Source organism: Clinocottus analis, unplaced genomic scaffold (assembly GCF_023055335.1).
Source record: "Clinocottus analis isolate CAN_PGR_092001 unplaced genomic scaffold, fCliAna1.0.p SCAF_4, whole genome shotgun sequence".
Classification (NCBI taxonomy): Eukaryota; Metazoa; Chordata; class Actinopteri; order Perciformes; family Cottidae; genus Clinocottus; species Clinocottus analis.
In genome coordinates this window covers 8,531,723-8,553,881 of record NW_027176153.1, presented here as the reverse complement: position 1 = coordinate 8,553,881, position 22,159 = coordinate 8,531,723, and the positions used below count along the sequence as shown (strand labels likewise).

Here is a 22,159-nt window from a genome sequence, read left to right as displayed (position 1 = left end):
TGGTTTTATGTTGTAAGCAAGAACTTTATACCTGCTGTTATTTCAAGGAAACCAAACCTCCCCACACACTTTTCCTACTGCTCGCTGGTGGCAGGATATGCGTTGAAGATGTATTTTTTACTAAAGGTCAATGCTTTCTGTTCCAAGACTTAAGTGCTTCTATTTATGTGCCCACTTCTCGAAAGTCTACCGTGTTTTTCTTGAAAACTCCCCTTTCCCCCAATCCAGGAGCTGCTGAAGCGGACCCCGAAGAAGCATGCCGACTACCCGGCAGTGGAAGAGGCTCTGCAGGCCATGAAGGCCGTCTGCTCCAACATCAACGAGACCAAGAGGCAGATGGAGAAACTGGAGGCTCTCGAGCAGCTGCAGTCGCACATCGAGGGCTGGGAGGTGAGAGCGAGACGGGCGGGCCGAACGAGAAAAGCCTCAGACAGTAGCCTTGACGAGTAGGAAAATCGCTGTTGCTTCCTTAAAGTGAGGGGGGAGGGGACCTTGAGAGCTGAAAGATGGTTGCAGAATTGCGGTAGAGCGGTGACATTTGAAGGGTAAAAATTGAAGGAAAGAAAGACATAATTTTCTTAGAGCAACCCAATTATGATTCAATAAAACAGCGGGGAAAGTCCTGTAATGTAACCACGGCTGAGATCATTTGAGAGAGACCTCAGCGGCCCACGGTCGGCATCTACCTTAAGAGTTAAGCTGCTGCAGCCAAAATCGCCGCTCTGAGCACAGGGGACGGGGCTTGGGAGCCGAGCAAAGGGTCCAGTGCATTTTTCACGCCTCCCTCACCCACCACAACAGAGGCCTTGTCTTAGCAGGCACCAAAGGGACAATCCACCCACACAGGGTGCCAAGGGGGATGCCAGCAGGCACACTGCCCAATCAGAGGAGACCAAGGAAGCAGGATTCAAGTCTCACATAAACTGGGAGGGTTATATGAGGGGACTTTTTGAAAGGGGGGCAGAAAATTGAAGCATGCAACTGGGGAGTGGGCCCCACTAGGACATCGCACTAAGCTTGCCAAAACAGACTACTCTCCTGTCTTTGCCTCAGAGAAATGTCAAAATTTGACCCTGATGAGTGGTTATTAAGCCTTGGTATATAAACAGGAAAATATGTTTTGCTTTCTGCGCTAAATGCATGACCCAAGACCACAGAGAGATGGGCTGAAGAAGCTATTCAATGGCTTTGATAGATTAGAATTGCACTTTCTCCACTCCTGTTTCTTTGATTATACTTTTTTGTATTTAACTTCACATATCCTCTGTTACTCAAGTGTTACTATGTACTATCAGTTCTTTAATTTAAAAAAGATTGGTATTTTCTTTTTTTAAGATTCAAAGATTCTGTTTTTTGTTGTTGTTTTTTTTAGCTTTGCACAATTTTAAAAATGTTTGAGCTTTGGACGGATTGTCATTGTTCTCAAATGTGATGCCATTTCATACACAAAATAATGGATCGATGAAAATTATCGTTAGATACAATCCTAACTGAAAGTAGCATTGCTGCAATTCACTTTGAGATCGATGATAGAGTTACTTTACTGGAGATTTAACTCAAAACATAAACACGAATGATCATTGAACGGATTACTTTCAGTCGGTAACAGCCAAAATCCAGCTGTTACCTCTGAAAATGGATGCACCCATTCAGTGCAAGACAGGCAATTTCTCCGTGCTCTCACTCTGAACAACTCGGCTTCACCCTTCACCCCACAGAGCCACCAGCCTTACAGCATTAGTCTCGCTCTTCCTTCCCCCTCCCCAGCCACTCCTTTCAGGCTAATCACCTCCAGCTCTAATGGCAGGGGCCGCTAGTAATGCCAAATCAGGCCCCGACCCATTACCGCTGCTCAGATACACTTTGCGTACACACACATACACACTCCCTGCCACTGATGCATATTTGCATGCTTTCATATACATTATGGATGCATGAAAACGTTGGTGCGCCTGCAAACGCACATTACAAGAGCTCAAAGAAGACACACGCATGCATCGAGGTCGCCGTCTGAATTTTCATACACGCGGTCAGGCCAACCCCCCCTCCCAGATCAGCGCAGTTAAAACAAGGTTGAATCGATGGTCTGAAATCCGATCCCCTCCCCAAGACCCTGTCGGTGTGCTCCTTTTTTAAGAAAACGCTCCGACAATCATTTTCTCCCTCTTTCTCACGGGCTCTGCAGCGGCGAACATCCATCATAAATACATACTCGTGGGAATCAATTATGGCCGGTGGATTTGCGGGCGTGGCCGGCGGGGAGGGTTTCCATAGGTCTCCGGTGGACCCCTGTCTGAAACATCAAAGACGACATCGAAGTCCAAGTCTGATGTATACGCGTGGGCGAGCGGTGAGGGCGGGGGGGGGGGGGGGGGGGTGCTCTGCGGGCCAAAAAACGAGGGGAGGTTGTCCGAAGTCGGCACATGGGTGTATTTAGTTCCAGGTGATTTGGGGGGGAATGATCCGTTTAACAATGAGCAATGAGACATCTTTGTTGTCTGTCGTCTCATTTTATGTGCTGGCAGGCTCCCGGGGAAGTGATCCGAATCCAGTTCTTAAATATACCCTCGCCTGTTTGATAGTAGGAAGCCGTGTTGTCTGTCATTTACAAAACGGGAAAGAATTGCACGTGTGCGTCTGCGAAAGCGGTTTCTGTTTGATTTGAAACGTAAAAAAATGATTTTCTAAAACTAATGACTCAGACGTAATTGGTTCAGAAGTTCAGCCACTTTGTGAGAAGGTTAATTAGACCACATGCTGCGGTCAATTTACGTTTTGCATTTATCCTAACAGTTACCCTGGCATATATATTTTCCCCGATACAGCTCACACATTTCAATCCAGAAAATGAGACGTCACGTGTTGACTAGGCTGCGTCCCGCTGCTTCAAGACGCTTATTTCGGTCTTCAAGTTGGGGCGTGTTTGATAGCCAACGAGAAGCGCCTTTTAAGAAACACTTGATCACATCCTAAACACAGGGTGGCGGGATGCAGATTCACATAATGCATCTGAGTAAGTGCAGGGGAGTTGACGAGGCCTTTACATCACTTTTCCCCGACAGAGGTACAAAGCATTTCATCCGGTGTCACCGCAGGGATCAGGATAATACATAAGCACTTCAACCATATCATGAATCATGTATTTCTTTCTTCTATGCCTACACAGCTGTATTATTTTATGCACACGGGTGCGGGCGTGTATCCGGAGCATGAACATACACACCTTTACATCCTGAGAAGAGAATAAAAAGGCCTCGTTTGTTTCAGAGCCCCACAGGAAACTCTATGTAGGCCAAGGTGACGGTCTTGACGAGGGCTGCCAGTAATGCTTCTATCAAAAGTACACATAATGAATTTGCCTCCCCCCCCTGGCCCCCTCCAAAAAATAAAAAAGATCCAGTTTGAGACAGCCCTGCAACTCCTTGCATCTCAGCAACAATCAGTGCAAGGAATCAGAGCTCTGGCGTTAGGACTAGCGAGAAGCTAAGTGTTCTGGCAGTGAACGGTGTGTTTACTCTTTCTTATCAGTGAAGATGGAATGAAAACAGATTGTCCTCAATGGCAAAGTTCAAATTTGTATTGTTTCGCCGAGGCTGTGAACTCTTTGTTGTTTTCCTTGCAGCTCTCCTATTTAGACTAAAAGTGCTATCGGAGTCTCCATGCTCTGCTCAAATAGAACAGACTTGAGCACGCAGCCATGATGGAGGAACCTTGAGTTGTGTCACTTTCGTTACGATAACAATGCCCGAAGCTAATCTCCTTTTCAATCTTCTTTCTTCTTTGTCAGGGAACCAACCTGACAGATATCTGCACGGAGTTGCTGCTTCACGGAAATCTCCTGAAAATTTCTGCGGGCAATATCCAGGAGCGCGTCTTCTTTCTGTTTGACAACCTTTTGGTTTACTGTAAGAGGAAGTCCAGGTGAGAAGGGGCAGACTTCCCTCCAACTATACACGGCTGCTTCCACAACAGCGTGTCAAAGGAAGGGAGGAACAAGAAAGCATTACAAAAAATATTTAAATCGGCAGACTACCGGTAACATGTCAGGTGCGGGAAACCGGAGCGAATGTGCACATTCCTGTTTGTCTAGACAGGTTTTTTAGTGCGCAGGCAAAAACAACGCCACGTGCCTCCTGCTACCGGAGCTGTGTCGGCCGTGCACGGTGTTTCTTCTGTCAACGGATGTTTTCCCTCGCCGAGTGTAACCTCAGTGTTGTCTCACCGTGCAGGGTTTCTGGAAAGAAGTCCACCAAGAGGACCAAGTCCATCAACGGGCCCCTCTATGTGTTCCGAGGCCGAATCAACACGGAGGTGATGGAGGTGGAAAATGTGGAGGATGGAACAGGTTTGTGTTTGCCCTGTGGCTTTTTTATGCAGTCTGAGCTCTTTTTGATTTTTTTTCTATGACATCCCAGGTAATATAAGGAAAGTAACCTAGTGCGTTTGCCTCCAGGGCTCTGTAAGTTTCAAAAAACGTTGCCATTTAGAAACTGTGGGTTGGATAGGAATCAGTAACTTGTTGACAGTTTGGGTGGAGTGTCGCACTTGCACCTAGTTTCATACAGGATGCAGCTCGCAACCTCATGCACCACCTTTTGATGTCGGCTGTTCAATTATGTGTTGGGGCGTGGATACAAATCTAAAGTACCAGAGCCGGATAATAAACACGCCGCGCTCTCGCAACGGGTTTGAGATGTTGTGCCAAAGATAAACGACTCCTCTGCGATTTTCTCCTTCTCCTTTTTTTCTTCTTCTCTATCTCTCTCTCACATGTTTCCTCTTTTTATCTCTCTTTTGTTCTTGCAGAATGTTTTTTTTTAACATCACATGACTTTTTCTTCTGCACGTTGCCTGTCACATTTAGGCTTTTAAAGGGGAAACCACAAAGAACAACTCGCCGTGTTCTCAGAACATAGGGGTCTCGCATCGAGCCATGCATACACGTCAACTCCCACAAAGCAGATCGTCTGATTACTAAGGGTGTAAGATATGAAACGTGGTATTGTCCTGGTTTATCGGCTGAAAGCATGAATGGAACCATCCAGTTTCTATTTGAAATGATATTAAAAGATAACCCAGGCTGCATGAACCGTACACTATGCACTCACTTTGTGCCACACCGGTAAGGAGACTCAAATCGCCACCTGTTCAGCTTTGCAAGAATTCAAAATACCCTCACTTTCACTGATTCATACACCTCTCTGCTTTGAATAATGCCATCATGCACTTCCATAAAACTCTAAGAGAATCCATCTTTTCCCGTCCCAGCAGTTACATGCGGCGGTATGAGTCCCTGCTCTCCTCGATCAGCAGTAGCTGCTCCCCGTGGGGCCTGAAGTATCACATCTATTTATATGACCTTTGAGCGCGAGACTAATGCACCCCATTACCAGGGGCCATTCATTATTCAGTAGCGGCTCACCTGCAGCTAAATGGATGATAAAATTAGAAAGGGGAACGAGGAGGGATTTTGTTGAGTCAGTGGAAAGGTGGCCTTTTACCGCTCTTGTGGTGCATCGTGTGTATCTCTTTAATTGGCTTGTAAATCATTGCTTGAGCAGTAAATCCTATTAAGAGTGATTTGATTACACTCATTAGTACCGTCTTTACTTACCACTGAGGTCAATGTTGACTTTCGGTATGCATCTTCTTTTGAAAATGAAAACGCTTAAAGACAACAAGAGGAGAAAGGAAAAACAGGCCTGACAAAAAACAGAGATATACTTCACGATTCTTGTTTAATGAGATGGTTTGTTTTCAGTGTAACCCTAAAGGCCATTGCAATACAGTGCAGAAATATTGGGGAAAAAAGATAGCTCTTTAATAAACTATTTTAATGGTTTTCCTCTCCCATTTAAACAAAAATAAATTACTCCATCATATTTTTTTTTCTGCCTTGCAGCCGACTATCACAGCAACAACTACACGGTGACGAAAGGCTGGAAGATCCACAACACGGCTAAAAACAAGTGGTTTGTCTGCATGGCCAAGCACGCAGAGGACAAGCAGAAGTGGCTGGACGCCATCTTGAGGGAACGGGAGCAGAGAGAATGTGAGTAAGGCCATTTTCTGAAGGCGATTTATGGCACTTCTGGTTTATGGGCCTGAGAGTACAAAACCAGAAATGATCCTCTTTTTTTACACCAGAGTTCCCCTTAAGGAAAATTCACTTGTTTCTGTAATGCAGTTTCGAAAGACGTGGCACCACCGACCAAGTTTTGTAAAGATTCATTATAATTGTATGTCATACTCATTGTATTACATGCAACTGTAATCTCTATTTGCCCTACATGCCAGTGTCACCTTGGATTCCCAAGCTATCGTGACCCCCATCAGTTTGCACACAGTAATGCCGGTGGATGTGCTCCTGACCTGGAAGCAGTGTTTGTGTCCCGCAGTCGTGTCCCACCTTGAGCGAGCTGCCGGCCTTCATTTTTCGCACGCGGAGGCTCAGGTGACACGACGTCTACGGTTGGCCCGGCCGACCTGTGCACCGAGCAGAGGCTGCCGCAGCAATCTGTTGTTCACATTCAGGAGAAAACAAATCAATGTGGCGGAGCTGTTTGACTAATCAAAGCCCCTCGGTGTGAAGGGACCGATGAGACAAATGTCTCATTCACGAACAACAAAATATGCTAAAAACAGAATCCTGGGCAAACGCTTGAAATAGAAAAGCATTGTCAAAGGAAGCAAAGTCCAGTTACGTCATGCACATGTCCTTTAATGAATCTGGATCTATTTTTACTTGAATAAAAGTGTTGCATTGACGAGAAGACAGAGTTGTATCCATCCCAGCGGTTTGTTTGTGCAGTCGTAGAATATGTTGACATGAGGAATTAGTTTTGGATTAGTGTGCAGAAAATCTAATTGTATTCAGTCTGGCCTAAAAGAAATCCACTTCATTCACTGGTGGTAAAAAAAAAAGAATAAGCCCGACACAGCACAACATCCGCTGATCCGAGATTAGTAATGCAAACTGATATTGTTGTTGCTCCTTCGGACTTCCCTCTTTTGCCTTATAAAATGCTCTCCCACCTGTTCAGCACTGGCCATCTGTCTTCGTTACGTTCTGTGTGTTAGACAGTGTGAAAGGCTTTAACCAGATTTTGGGGGCGGTGCCCATCAGGTCACCTGATAGCGTTGATGGCTAAAAATCTAAATTGGATCCCTGAAGCTAATTGTCTGGCTGAAGATGACAGAAGGCTCAAAATGTTAGCTGCATGCGCGCGTTTGGCCGAGAGCCAACTGTCAACACAAACATTTGCGTTCTTGGGAATTACTTTTTGTAATCTCACATTAAATAAAAAAACCGTCTGCATCGGAGTTCTCTGGCATCTTGACCCTGTGAGGAAAGGGGGTTGCAGAGGAGGAATGAGTACCAAGGAGTGCGCTGCAGCTTGAGGTGTTTGGTTTCAACCCCGGCGGAAATCGTCCTGAGGCTAACAGATGCCAGATCAGTCACAGTGCCCAGTTTCCCCTCCAATCTCCCTTTCTCTAACCCCCGCCATCTCCACCACACTCTGCTCTCACTGAGACTCACCTTCCTCTCAAGCGCATTACTAACAGTCTAGACTACTTGATAAAGCTTTACCGCGATAAATCCTGGCACATTTTATTTTCCCTCCATTTCATGCATCTTTGCTCTTGTTTGCGCGACCTTTTCCATGTCTCACTGTGGTCCTCCACCTGCATTGGACTGCTAGGTAGAGGTGTTTGTCTCATCACCGGGGAAAAAAAAGCACGGCTCGGGTAACGTGTCGGGGTATGCACTCGTGCCAAGCACAGGAAGACAAGGAGTCGCCCAAGACAAACTCTGACAGCTGGAACAGAAGCTGAGGGGCCCTCTGCTGCTGGACAGGCCCCGTCTGTTGTTCAATGACACTCTTTGTTTAAGTCTGCTCCAGCTGCTGTCAAATGTAATATAACCCCACCTCCATCATGGGGCTACCAGTGCAGAACCCCTCAAGACTCTCTGGGAAAAGGGATTCAGGAGATGACCATTTAGTCTCACCCCTCGCTTTCCCTTTCAGTTGGTCAGACTTCCACCACAACACTTCTGCCTTCATGTGCGTTGCACAATGGAGCATGTTTTGTGTTTTGTTGGACATCGTAGAGAGTGAGGGAAATGTTCAGGACCCTCGCTCTCCAAGCCGACCTCCAAGGGATCAAATGCCTTGCGTTGCCGCACATTTTGAAAAGCATCCAAATGCCGGCTGATCGCCCGCACGCACAAATGTTCTGCGACGAAGATATCCAAACAATACGGAGTTTGACGCACTCGTAATACATCTCTGTGCATTTTGTGGCCAAAGCCATCGTCAATGCCTTGAGAACCAACTGGAGGCGAGTCAAAAGAAGGAGCAAAAACGTATGGCTTTAATGCAGATTCCTCCGGTTTTTTCCTTTTCAGGGCACATCAGGATGCTTTAGCATTTACACTACAAAAGCCCTGTGGTTAAATGCGTCCCAAACCCCAGAGAGCGGTTGTAGTGAAAGGAATGTGGTGGTCGTTGACGCTTGTATTTAGCGCCCTCCACTTGTGATCCGCGGCTCGCAGACACATGTTTACACAAGGTGTAAACGGGGTCAGGGATCCCAAGTTAGATCTGTTTCCTGCTCTTCACAAACGTGACATTTCGTCTGTCCGGCGTATTGCGAGCCTTGTACAATACTTTATAGTCCAGTTTGGCAGCTTGATGTGCGCCTCTCAGCAGAGTTAAGCAGCTTAGGGAGGCGCAGCACAGTCGCGTCGCCCGAGTCAGAAAGCCTCACGTTGTGGTTCAGAAGTTCATCGAACCCCAAGATGAGGTTCAGAAGTTCATCGAACCCCAAGATGACGGAAAGCAGCTAGAACTGTGAACTCACCCGAGGTTGTTTTTTTTTGTTGCAGGGGGCAGCAGGCCTCACAATGGGCCCTCACATGTTACAATAGAGGAATAAACAGTTAAGAAACCAACACAGAAACAAGATCAAGATCACGCTGCCCTGCTGAACTCTACTTACTCCCAGAACAACTTGTCGAGGGGAGATACACATCTGGGTTTGTTGCTGAATGTTGCGGCAGACCCGGGCCGCCGTCCTCTGTTCCAAGCTTCATTTCATCTGTACAATACCAGAACACAACCGGGCCGTCAAGCTAAAGGCCCGCTTGTCTCCTCTAAGCACCGTGACAGCCTTTGCCTTTTGGCTTTCACACACTAGAAAGCAACTTGACATTCGTGTGCAGTAATGGGTCCGCTGTGTTTTTCTCACAAATGCGATCCAGTGAATTTACTGAAAAGTTTCCTTTCATTCCGCTGATGGGGTGATGGCGGGGCGACGAATCCTCTTGGGCCTGACGTGTTTTTCTCGTTTGTTTGCAGGCCTCAAACTCGGGATGGAGCGGGACGCCTACGTGATGATCGCCGAGAAGGGAGAGAAGCTCTACCACATGATGATGACCAAGAGTCGGCACCTGATCAAGGATCGACGCAGGAAGCTCAGCATTGTGCCCAAGTGCTTCATGGGAAAGTGAGTTTCTTTGCCTCCTCGGTGCCCGGCTTCTCTAGGTTCCCAGAATTCGACTGCAATGCGGCGCTGTTCACAAGGGGGACCCTTACAAATCGCTGTTACGTAAGATCAGCAGGCTTTCAAAAGAGCTGGTATCCAGCCTCCCCAAGTCCTGGCAAGGTGCCTAAACTGTTTTATCCCTACATCCTCTTGTCTGTAATGAGCGCCCCCCTCCCTGCGCGCCTCATAGTCTCCTCTCACGGTTCATAGAAAGGCCCCAGTTGCTCCCCACACACTTGTATCGCTCACACACCTAGACTTTCACTAGCAGAGGACCTTTAACTGAGGCCCTGCAACAAGCAATCCCCCTTTCTGTCCCCTGCATGTTTCTATACAATGAATAGACAACGAGAGGCTTGCTTAAGTTCCCAAACACAGCAGCGATTGTGAGATCCCGATCAGCTATTAAAGTTTTCCTCTTCAAGGTAAACGCAGTGGACAATAACACAGTGACTAATATCACATCAGTCACTGCCAAGAAGACAATTTAATGGGCTGCTCGAAAAAAAAAACAACCTCGTGGTGTTTCTGGGAGGCATGTTCCATCTTGGTGGCCTCACGTGAAGGTTTTCCTCGTCAGAGTCGACTGCATTCAGAGGAGTGCTTTATTAGTGTCCACATAGAAGTAATGTTTTATATTGCACCCATCCACTTGTAGGACAGAGCCACCGTTCAGTGCCAGAACGGTGGCTGTGAGGCGGGTTCAAATTCCAATGTCTGTCAACATGGATCTCTCCTCAGGCAATCCTTTGTTTTCAGTCACTCACTGCCTCCTCTGCTTTGTCCACGTGGTACGAGTTAGTTTGTCTACCTCTTCCTCTCACCCTGCGCTCCCCTTCCATCATCGCTCACTTTCCTGCCCGCTTTATCACTCACTCATTTCCTCTGTAGCCTGCATTAGGTCTGCGTTTGTCTCTCTGATGAAATTATTAGCAGGCGTAGTTTGACTGCTCATTGCATTACACAGAGATGCCGACTGCCGGTTCTGATAACACTGCGTTGTCTTGATGCCGTCATCTGTCTGCCATCTGCATTGGAGAATGGTGTTAACAGGCTTTACTTTCTCTCATTGTCACTATTTTGGGTCATGCCAGTTGCTCGTCCGCCGTCAATTGAAAGGATTTAAAGTGAGGATGTGGCATATTCTTATTTTTTTCTGTTTGTTCCTACCTTTTTGTTTGAAGAGCGCTAACGCTGGGAGGAGATTGAATTAGAGCTCCTTACTCTATTTCTGGGTTAGCATGCGTTCCACTAGCTTTTGGTGCTCAATGTATTTTCTCACCCTCTGAGGGAAAATACATTTGCTGTGTCCCAATTCCACATTTTCTTTTTTCTTTTTGAGCAGGTCTTTGAGCATGTCGTGTTTTCACACTTTAAACGCAACACAAATGAAGTGCGCTATGAATAGTCTGCATGCATACTTTTACAGCCTCGCACACTTTTGTCCCACCATGCGATGCACAGGGGAAGTGGAGCTGGAACAAATTGAGATAAAAAAAAAGGGGCAAATGGTGGTGCGCTGGCTCCAGAAAGATCTTGGTAAACAAACACAAAATGTTTGGGGAAAACATACTATCGAGACTAGTGTAGTGTACATGCCGAACACGACATCGGTCAGAATGCGGTGCGGGTGGGGACACGGCAGTTGTCTTTTCCGAGCCCAGGGGCCCACTTGAAAAGCCCCGCTAATGCTGCTGAACTTTGCACGCAGATATACAATCATCAGCAGATATTCCCACAAATCCATTATCCTTGTCCCCGACTCCTCCATGTGTGGCACAAGGCTCTCTCTCTCTCTCTCTCTCTCTTTCTCACTTTCACTCTCACTTTGTCTTTCACTCACTCACAACTTTTGATCATCATATTCGTTTGTGTCTAAAATTAACCTGACTCTTGCGTAACATCGACACCCCACCACCATCCCCTCACATTCATTCCCCTGCTAATGCAAATTTACAGCCACCGGCTTTGACATGAACATACAGAGAGACAATAAACACACACAAACACGAATACTGCAGGCATGAAAACACATTTTTCTATTCCCCCCCCCCAAACAATTATGGTAAAATATTCCTTTTGTGCGTCAGGCGGACACAAAGGACCAGCGGCAGGTGGTCCATCAAACGCACAGCGATCATATATGCTTGGGATTGGGCTTCACATGCACACACACCTTGCTGAGTGCTTTTCATGAACTCTTTTCAAGCCATCCGACACACACTCACACATCTGTCGCACCTCTGCCGGAAAGCGAATTGACACGTGAGCGCAGATTTCTCATAACACATGCTTCAGAATTGTTCCCATGCTGGAATGTTCTTGAACACACGCACGCACACACACATATACACGCACACACACACACTCTCTCACTCTCTGCTAGCACTCTCCAATTCACTTTTTTTTTATCATTATCAGGGGAAGTGATTTCACCCAGCAGCATGAAAGCTGAAGACGGGGAGAATGTCATTTTCTCCTTCAAACATTTGTTCAGTGCAAACTGGGCGTGAAGAGAAGGGAGCGGAGCTGAAGCGCTTAGATTTGGACGGCTAATGCATGTGCAGCGTCAAAGCTCGAGGGATATTTTTGTAGCGAAGAGGAGAAAAGGGAAGAACTAATATTACAGGTTTCTACGAATAGGCACTGTGCTGTAGATGGGTTTCTTTTAAATGTCTTGCACAAGGCTTTCAGTCGTGAACATTTTAGGTGTCAGCCCTGCCTCAGAGTGGATCTATTTCACCGGTTGTGTCACGTGGGCCAGCGTTGGGCTGAAACTCATTTATTCATCACCTGCAGTCAATACTTGAAGGAAGTCTCCTGCTTTGGCTACAGAATAATAAAAAAAAAAAAACTATTAAAGGGCAGTCAAGCTCCGTGCCATTGCCTTTGAGCCTGAGATCCACATGTTACATTTCATTAGTGGTGCATGTAAACTCCTCAAAAAAAGTGAATCATCTCGGGGACCTCTGCACAAATACAAAGAAGTGGCTTTGGCTAATGAAAAACATCTGTACACACTGTCGGTGTTATACGGTCTATGTGTACTGTAATATGGCTGACTCATAAAGAGTAATAGGAGCAAAACATTTCTCTGTGTTTTTTTTGCATTTTGTTTTTAAGTTTTTATCGTCTATATTTTGTGTTTATGAGCTTATTACTCAGAACAAGGGGATTATTAAGTTTACACTAGTGTGGTATTGGTCCTGTTTAGTGTAAGCCACAAGCATGAGAGGCTTTATGAATGAACATGAAAGAAACACCAACTTTAAATCCAATCCAAAATGCAATGCCATTGTATCGGCACCCATGCAAATTCCCTGCAAAACTCGCAGTGACAACAGTGACAAAATGAAAAAAACAACAGCGAGTAGCTCCCCGCTTTGAGAAACCAGGGCCTCATCATATATGCTTCTTTGTGTTTGTGTTCTCAGTGAGTTTGTGTCGTGGCTGATCGAGAGCGGAGAGATCAGTAAGCCGGACGAAGGGGTCAACCTGGGACAAGCCTTGCTGGAAAATGGCATCATTCACCACGGTGAGACGAAGCACAATCCCTCTCGTGCTTTTTGTGTTAAACCACATCGGAAACATCAATTTTTCAATTTTTGGCATGTTTTCCCTTCTCTGATTCACATTCTCCTTCTGTAATTGTTTGACTCATTCGTGTTATGAATTTGTTCTTCACTTATTGGACATGTTGGGGTAGAAAACCACCGCGATCAGAAGGCATTATCTCTGGTATAAGTATAAGCAAGCAGCCCGATTCATACACACAAAGCTCTTAAGGGAAATCTGCTGAGACGCAACCTCCACATTCCTTAATACCTGTGGAAAATCCCCTGAAATCCTCCCTGGCAGGAACCGCCGACCACAGAGAGGTGTAACGATGACAAGCAGGGCTCCGTGTGGGAAGGCAGTGAGGCTTTTGTGGGCCGACCTGTAGAGGGCTCAGGCCTGGCAGGAAAAGTGTAGGTGTCCCCACGAGGTAGAGAGAGAGAGAGGGAGAGAGAGAGGGAGAGGGGGAGAGAATTGAAAGCCGTCCATCTCCCCGTCACATTTGTCAAGCCAAGAGACGCTTACATAAAGAGTGCTTCCACGGTTGACACTTTTCAATGACTGATCGTGTGATGCCTTTGGGCTTTACGAGGACATTTGTAGTCTAGACTGAGTAAAAAAAAAATGAAAAAAAAGAAAGAGCAGCTTTGTTTGAGCCCATGCCAACTTGTTGTGGTGGAACCAAACTGTCTCTGTTTTGTCCGATTTCACTGTTCGCTTCTCCTCCTACAGGCATCTGTTTGTGTACGTGTTAGTCATTTTTCATTCTGTGTGTTGGATTTATGTTGTTTTGTAGTTTATTAATGCGATTATGGAGATTTTATGGGAATTGGCAGCTGTTAAATGTTAGATGTTGAATATTTTAATCTCATGGCTTACCCGCCGGGGACAAAAGTCACAACGTCACCGTTTCATACAAACGTCTTGCCTCTCGTCTCTGCGCTACCCCTCTGCATTTTTAATTTGAAACAAAGTCATGAAAGGGAATACGCTGACAGGCTAACGCTTCGCTGTGACATGATCCCGTTCTGGTGTTATTTCAGTGTCCGACAAGCACCAGTTCAAGAACGAGCAGGTGTTGTACCGGTTCCGCTATGACGATGGCACCTACAAGGCCCGCAGCGAGATGGAGGACATCATGTCTAAGGTAACTATAGTTAAGTGTCTGGATATCTTCTGGTTGGTAGAAAATGTAAAAGAAACAAAGATGAGGAAGAAGAGATCGGAGCTGTAAACACGTGCCGGATTTATAGTAAATTAGAAGGCAACAAAATTACGCATCATGTGTTTGAAAATTGCACACATACGTCTATCAATTGCAGCATGACGGAAAAAATAATAAATGCAACATCATCAATGACAAAAAAGAAACATAAACTACGTCGAAGAAGTGGGCGTTGTGTCACTGTGACGTCACACATTGATTATGGACTGTAGTTTTGAAGCTTTAAGTGTTATTTTGGCCATCAGCTTTATGCTCTATTTGACTATAAAGGGACCATAATTTACTAAATAAGTTTCATACTGTATTAAAGAAGAATTAAAACTAGAGACTGAGACCATAAACTCATGTTTACAATGTTTACTGAGGGAATACATCAAGAGAGAAGTAATCATTTTCTCATAGACTTCTATACAATCTTTCGTATATACTTCTTTTTGAAACCAGAAGAGTGGCCCCTGATTGCCATTGAGGGAACGCAACTAAGGCATTTCTTCAGCTGCTTCACTTTCCAGACCCGTAGGTTGCCGGCCGGCTAAAAATCAGTCGACATATTTTTTTGTCCATTCATACAAGCGTAAACCTTTGTGACTGGTTTATGCAAATTCTCCCACTCTGTAGTCCCTAAGCCCTTCACATAGAAACAAAATCTTAGTTTTGAAGAAGAAAAAAAAGAGGACATAATCATTTAATAGACAAAAGACGTCGGTTATGCTGACCTACCTCCGCTCTCAGAGCCTGCTATGGTTTTAAAATGTCTATCCTGAACCAATAACCCTGCGGTAACTCTTTTTCACAGTCGACAGTTAAAATCTCTTGTCCCGAGGCCGTGCTTGTACTTGTTTATCCAAGGTGTGTACGTTCTGTGAGTCATCGCCTCCGTTATTTTCTTTTCTCTCAGGGCGTCAGGCTGTACTGCCGCCTTCACAGCCTCCACACGCCTGTCATCAAGTAAGTACATGCCTTTCCCTCCCTCCTCCCCCACCCCTCATATATGCTAATGTTCCCGCTGTCCAGGTGCAGCGGATGCATATTCATGAAGGGTTCACATTTGACCCGCGACAACCTTTCTGAACTAACAGCAGCACAGCCTCAAACCTCCCTTTCCTCTCCAATTTGCCCCCCCGACTCCACGCCAGGCTTGAGCTGCTATAGGTTCATGTGTACCATGGTCCAGCTCAGGTGGAGGATGCCAGGCTTTCGTGACTGAAGGTTTATATGATGTAGCTCTTGAAGGATTAAGAAGAGCCGCATGTTATGAACATTTGTCTCTTAATGCTTGCAGCGTTATGGGTGAGCTGAATTTATGTCGGTGAAATTTTAAACATGAGTTTAGTGGGAGGCCAAACACTTCTCTCCTTCACGCTCTCTCCCTCTTTCTCACACACATGCACACACACACTTACTCAATTCCTTCCTTACACATGCACTACACATACTCATCCATATGAACTCGACAGTGTATGTAAACACACAAAAACAGGTTCCATCCTCTGAATGTTGAATGTCTCGTATTAATATACAGTCCTCCATTAGTCCTTTATTGTTCTGGAAAACAATAAACCTTGTTTCTTATCTTATTACCATTCTGTATCTTGACACAGGTCCTAAAACTATATATATATAAAACTATATATATATGACGTTAAGGTTAACTGTAGAAATCCTGAATAAATGCTCGGGAATGGCATCGCACTTTTACAATAACGTTTCCCACCTAAAGTTCAAAGAGTCGGAACAGAAGTAAAAATGTCTATGAAAGCAAAGAAAACGCACCACAAATACACATCACACACATATCTCACGCCGCTCTCCCTACTCTCCCCACATCACTCACCCACTGATTGAAGTGCCCGGGTTACCATCGGCACTAACAAAGAGCTTTCGGTGCAGGGGGACGAATCTTATTAACATACAAAGGCAATCCTCTGCCCTGCCAGCGAGATATGATGTTAAGCGGCCATGCTTTTTTTTTCTTAATCCATCACTGAATTGGCATTGTAAGTAGCACCCATTAATTATACTGTTGGAGTGATGGATGCATGGCATTTAATGAAGCATAAGTGATTACAAACCGGGCCTCTGTTTTTATTAAACTTCGTGGGGAGACAAAGCGCCGCCGGTTTCGTAACGCAGTGCACGACAATAACGATAATGAAATAGATGTAAACCTTCTCAAATCAATCTTGGGAATGCCACCGATGTCTGATGGTGTGGATGACGATGGCATCCCTGACGGCGTCTGGAAGCAGCTCACTCTTTCTGGCGTTTTGAGGCACATCGTTCAGTGCACTTCTCGTTCACACTTTTTTTTTTTACTTGGTTGCCGTTGCGGAAGTTTTTAGTTCCTCTCCGGACACACCCCATGTCTTACTCAGAATAGATGATTAAGACGGAGGTTATCAACTCGGCTGTTCATTTGACGGGCCCACGATACACCCGACGAGTCACACCGCCAACCACACGTCCTCTGCGGCGTTTCCTGTTTTGTGTGTGTGTGTTTGCACGCCGAGTACGTTGGTCCACAGCAGTTGCTTGTGCAATCAGAGGTTGAGGAACAACCAATACACGGTTGAGTGAACACAAAGAGGCCACAGGCTGTTTTTACCTCGCTACAATTGTACTGTGAAAATACATTTTGTGAATGCTTTTTCTTTTTTTTCTCTATTTTTTGTGCTCCTTTTAGGGACAGAGACCACCATCTTAAAACCTTCAAATCTGTGGTGCCTGCCAGCAAACTGGTCGACTGGCTCCTCTTGCAGGTGAAATCAACATCTATTGTACTTATTTAATCTGAGCCATAACGTTAAACAAGGATGACAAGGCTGTGTAAAAACAACAATAACTCATCGCTGTTTAAGTCCATACTACTTGTCAGTATTTCACCTTTGCCGAATGGCACATTTTACTCTTTCCATGTCCTCCCATTGCAAATGAAATTAGCCACCCAATCTCCTAACCTGCAATCTCTAATTGTCTTGATCACACACACACATTAATTAATCCCCATCCTCAGTGCAGCAAACGCGGTGGGCTGCAGGCCAGTCCACCGCGAATGAGCCGGTGCAAACGGCCATTGTAACTGACCGACTGTGTGTGCGTCACTGATTTTGGTTTCCCAGGGAGACTGCTCGACCCGGGAGGACGCGGTGACGCTGGGCGTGGGGCTCTGCAACAATGGCTTCATGCACCACGGTCAGTCCAATTCTCTTTTCTCACACACGCATGCACCAAGACAAACCAACTATTTTCATGTGTTATTTCAGTCTGAGATCTCAGCATGAGATAGAAGGAATGAAGCTCCGACATGAGACGTGCATGGTGTGGCAGTGTCTTTTGTCTGTCTCTGATTATTTATAGCCCCCGCGTTTGCAACATTTCGCTCACTCTGTTGTTGTGCCCTTACTGCCCTCTCCCCTCCCTTTCCCTACCTCACTCTCTTTACCCACAAAATGATGTAATATCAGCCTCTGTCAGGCCGTCATCGCTTGACAATAAATAAAGTTGCACACCTGGTCCTGCCAAGTGTCGCTAACCTCACTGAGCACATTGTAGTGGAGCGGTGTTGGCTCTTCACCGGCGTGTTGCGTGTAAACAGCATTAGCAGCGCAGCCTAAGCAAGATCTGTTTGGTTTAGCTACATGGCCGTCTGGGTCAGTCCGCTGAACCGTGACCACTGTTTGAGGCCTTAAATTGAATCAGCCCGCTTCATTGGCCCACCAGTTCATTATGTCCAAAGCGAGACTCGCTTAATAGAAGCACTTAATGGTGGGACGCCGAGAAAGTAACATGACGATGGCACTTCCCGAGGCACGCGAGACCGAAATCTAAGACGAAGATGAATTAAATCTGTCTTGTTAATTTCAATTGGAGTGGTTTGAGTTCCCCCGCAAAGATCCTGGAGATCTTTTAACCAAGCTACTGCACAGTCGTCCCAGCGGTGAATTGCATTATTACAGGTCACACTAGCACGCTGGGTTCTGTGTCACGGCTGCTTCTTGGCATGTCTTGCAGCTCTCGGGACAAAGTGATAGATCAGATGAGAATGTAATCTGTACCGGGGCTTAAAAGTTCACACAAATCTCTTCTGAGGCGTCCGTCACGCTCATTTACACACGTAGTACCGCTCCCGGTACTTCCGTCTTATTATTTGTCCTCAGATTGTCTGATTGGCACTCCCACATGCCTTTTCTTCCCTCTACCATCTGTTTGAAGGTGTCCCCCTGTTCTCCCTCCTCTCTGCTCCTCTTCAGGGTCACAACCTTTCTCCTCTCAGCCCGTCTGCACTCCTCACCTCTCCTCCGGTCCCTCTCTGTAGTCCTGAGTCAGCACATCTGCTTTCTCGTCACCTGGTCCCCCGCGACCTCCTCTCCTTTCTCTGCCTTTTTTTCTTCTTTCATTTTTGTTCTGCCCTTGTCTTCCTCGAGTCTGTCCTTTTATGTTTGTCTCGCTGTCTGAATGTGTTTGTTATGAGGTTACTGGTGGCAGGATCACTGACTATAGATAACACGGTTAATGCGCCTTTCATCCGTCCTTACCTGCTTGCATCATCCATCTACCCGTGAACGTTGTGAACACCCTTCAGGCAACGTAGCATACAGGGCACAGTTCCCATGTATCCTCCATTGCTCCTGTTATACAGCAGCCAACATGTTGTTTACAAGTAGTTATTCATTTGACAGTTTTTTTAACCACAGATTTCTCTTTCACCACAAAGTTCTTATCTACAGCAGTTTAGTTCAGATTTTCGGCAAATCAGAACTAAACATAATTATTTCATGTTTTAGTGTTTACTTAATAATACTACTTTTTAAAACAGTCAGTTATTCACATACGTGAATAAATATCCAACAGAATGAGTCATAACACTGGTTTCTTAACCCTCGCTTGTTGTCAGCTGTACTCAGCACGTGTGTGTGTGTGTGTGTGTGTGTGTGTGTGTGTGTGTGTACATGTGCGTGTGTGTTTTATTAAGGTATGCCAGCTTCCGGAGTAGCACTCCCTCCAGTTGAATAGGTAGTATTCAGGTATTATGTGACCACAGCATTCGTGACTCAGAGGAAATAACTCACATTCGGGCTTTTGTCAGAGTTGGCGCAAGGCCAGCACGAGTGCGCGTGTGTAATCAGTTTACTTTTGTTCACCTGAGGGTGCCAGATGCTCGCCAAATCTCTAAACAGCTGGGTACCTTCGGCTCTCTGTGTTGCCTGTGCACGCACCGTTTTACAGATTTATAGACCTAAGGTTAGGAGATTTGGGCTCGTATGACACAAACAAGACACATATTTCTCGCAATTCCGTCCAACACTATAAAACCTTCATCCCACTTCATGGCTTTAGTCCAAATGTGACCACCATGTGTCACACATAAGGCACGCTTGCACCTGTTGTGCCAGCGTCCAGAAAATGAAAACTAACATAATTGGATACGGATAATTATTTAGACACTGTTCTAAAACCAAAAAAGCAACAAGGTTCAAATTTGAAAAGAAATAAGCAACCTTTCATTTAGGAAAACTATTCTTGAGCGCAGTAAATGGTAAATTCACTCATTGTGTAACGGAGGGGCCTCATTTCAGTGCACTTACTTCTCATCAGAGAAAATTAATAAATGGAGAGCTGGTTTAATGCAGTGTGTTTTGGTTAAAGCTAAAAAGGGTCAATGTCAGACGAGCCCCATGTGTTGGAGTGAGGCTCGGCCCAACACTGGGATTTCCAAACACACTGCGGCACACGGTTCCTCGTGTCCTCCGCAGGGATCCTTCCTAGGCCTGGCCTGAGTTGGCTGCGACCCAGATATAGTTTGGCTCCAGATGTTCACGGTAGCATCATTAGCTATTGAGCTAATTAACCGTGTTGCTTGTCTGTGTAAAGATGTCCGCACACTGACGTGGCAGTTCTCTGGGCAAACACTCGGGTGTTGGAAGTTTCAAATGACCCGCAAACAGCATTAGCACCGTCATGTTGCGCACGTTCGACATTTACGAGTCAATCATTTAGTACTTTTTATTGGATGTGCCTCAATGGATGGCTAAAGCTTCTGCTAAATGCATTTTTTTTAGCCTTTTATTAGCACCACTTTACTTCTTCTCCTCCTCCCCAGAAACTTTGAGCTATTTGAGAATTTCAGTCGGCTGCTCTCTGATCAAACGCTGTGTGTTTTCCCTCCGCAGTCTTGGAGAAGAGTGAGTTCAAAGACGAGTCCCAGTTCTTCCGTTTCTATGCGGACGAGGAGATGGAGGGAACCAGCACCAAGAGCAAGCAGCTTCAGCGCAATGACTTCAAACTCATTGAAAACATCTTAGCCAAGTCCCTGGTGGTGAGCGAGCACACGCACACGCAAAAACACACACACACACACATTTTTGTTTCCTTCTGTAGAAATACATAAATCACTGTTCAGAAAGATAAAGAATGGATCCACGGAGATGGATTCAAATACAACAGATTGTATCCACATTCATCTGGATATGCGTCACTCTTTCATGCTCACACACACGTGCAGTATGTGTGTGTGTGTGTATGTGTACACAGGGATGATATAACAGGACTGCATTGTACTGCATAGCTAATTGAATTGACATACAAGCATCTACTCTACGCTTCACTCCAGTTTGTTTGGAGCCGAGCGCACGTGCGTTCTTCTCTCCGATCTCCACAGCTTGAAGTAGTCCGCCCTCCCTCGCCCCCCTTGAGAGCGGGGGATTGCTTTGATGACAATAAACACCTTTTGAATTTGCTCTGATCTGCATGCATCTTAATGAGTGTTGTCCTGTGGAAATCAACTGTGCTGCCGGGGACGAGTTCCCTTTTGTGTGTTGCTGCCGAGGCAAGAGATTAAACTAGCCAGACTACTAACGGGAGGTGACAGCAGTTGATTCTTGCAGTCAGAATTACCGCAGACTTGTCTTCTATTAAAGATTACATTTTAGTACACGGACGTGAAACAGGGCGTAGTGCTTGTGAGCCCAGTTTGGATTTTTACCCCTCTTTACTGATTATTCAGCTTAATATTAAGCCTTCAAAAAGGCATGATATTTTGAGCTTGTGACCTTTCATGTCATTCCAGTCTGAGATACCAATATATGTGTTTTCCTAATATGCTGCTCAATTCCTTTTTCTAAGAAAGCAGAGTCTAATTTTAATTGAAATGCAACATTATGTCCGTTTTCCCTCCTCACACGTCCTCTTTTTTTAGTGCATGTGTGTTTCGGTTCATTCTTATTTTGTGTCCTCTGTGATACAAAAACATTCAACAGCCAAATTTGTTGGAATACCTTTAAATCTGGTAAAGCTTCTACGATAATATGTTTGTGTCAATCGAACAGGATGGATGTTGGAACCTTTTTGAAGTTTCTGAAAGTTAATTTCCATGCTTGATAAGACATAAAAAAACGCCGGCAAACATGACGCATGGAACACGTGAGCAGAAGGATTACGTGGATATCCTTCAGCCAAATTCAAGCTCACATGTCATCATGGGCTGAGTAAGGTTTTTATTGCTTTTTGACAGTAAAAGCACCAAAGCAGAATGTCCTTTCGTCAGTATATTTTGTGCAATAGGACACATATCATATATTCATTATGAAAAATGAAAATAACTGATATAACTGGTTAGCTAGATGCTGTAAAAGGTCTAGCTGACTGTTCAGCTGAGGCTGAAACAAAAAGTGAAGTATTTCGTTAAGTCCATTATGACTCGGGAAACCTAGAAGCCTCACTAGCATCCCTTTTCACATCACAGTGGGAAGTAGGCTCGCTATCTGGTGGAAGAGCCCCCCCCCCCCTGATTAGCAGAGCTAATCCTCCCCTCCCGGCTATTATTGAAGTGAA

The 22,159-nt window shown here is 45.4% G+C and overlaps 1 protein-coding gene across 3 annotated transcripts in view; it reads left to right on the top strand.

Moving 5' to 3' along the window:
- Positions 1-22,159, top strand: part of prex1 (phosphatidylinositol-3,4,5-trisphosphate-dependent Rac exchange factor 1) — a 70,453-nt gene that overhangs the window by 24,547 nt on the left and 23,747 nt on the right. For all 3 annotated transcript variants that reach the window (XM_068597252.1, XM_068597251.1, XM_068597253.1), the window contains exons 6-16: positions 229-390; positions 3,788-3,921; positions 4,230-4,345; positions 5,903-6,052; positions 9,363-9,510; positions 12,984-13,084; positions 14,148-14,251; positions 15,228-15,277; positions 17,013-17,088; positions 17,449-17,521; positions 20,500-20,645. In XM_068597252.1, coding sequence (XP_068453353.1) covers positions 229-390; positions 3,788-3,921; positions 4,230-4,345; positions 5,903-6,052; positions 9,363-9,510; positions 12,984-13,084; positions 14,148-14,251; positions 15,228-15,277; positions 17,013-17,088; positions 17,449-17,521; positions 20,500-20,645 — 1,260 coding nt within the window. The remainder of the gene's footprint in view (positions 1-228; positions 391-3,787; positions 3,922-4,229; positions 4,346-5,902; positions 6,053-9,362; positions 9,511-12,983; positions 13,085-14,147; positions 14,252-15,227; positions 15,278-17,012; positions 17,089-17,448; positions 17,522-20,499; positions 20,646-22,159) is intronic.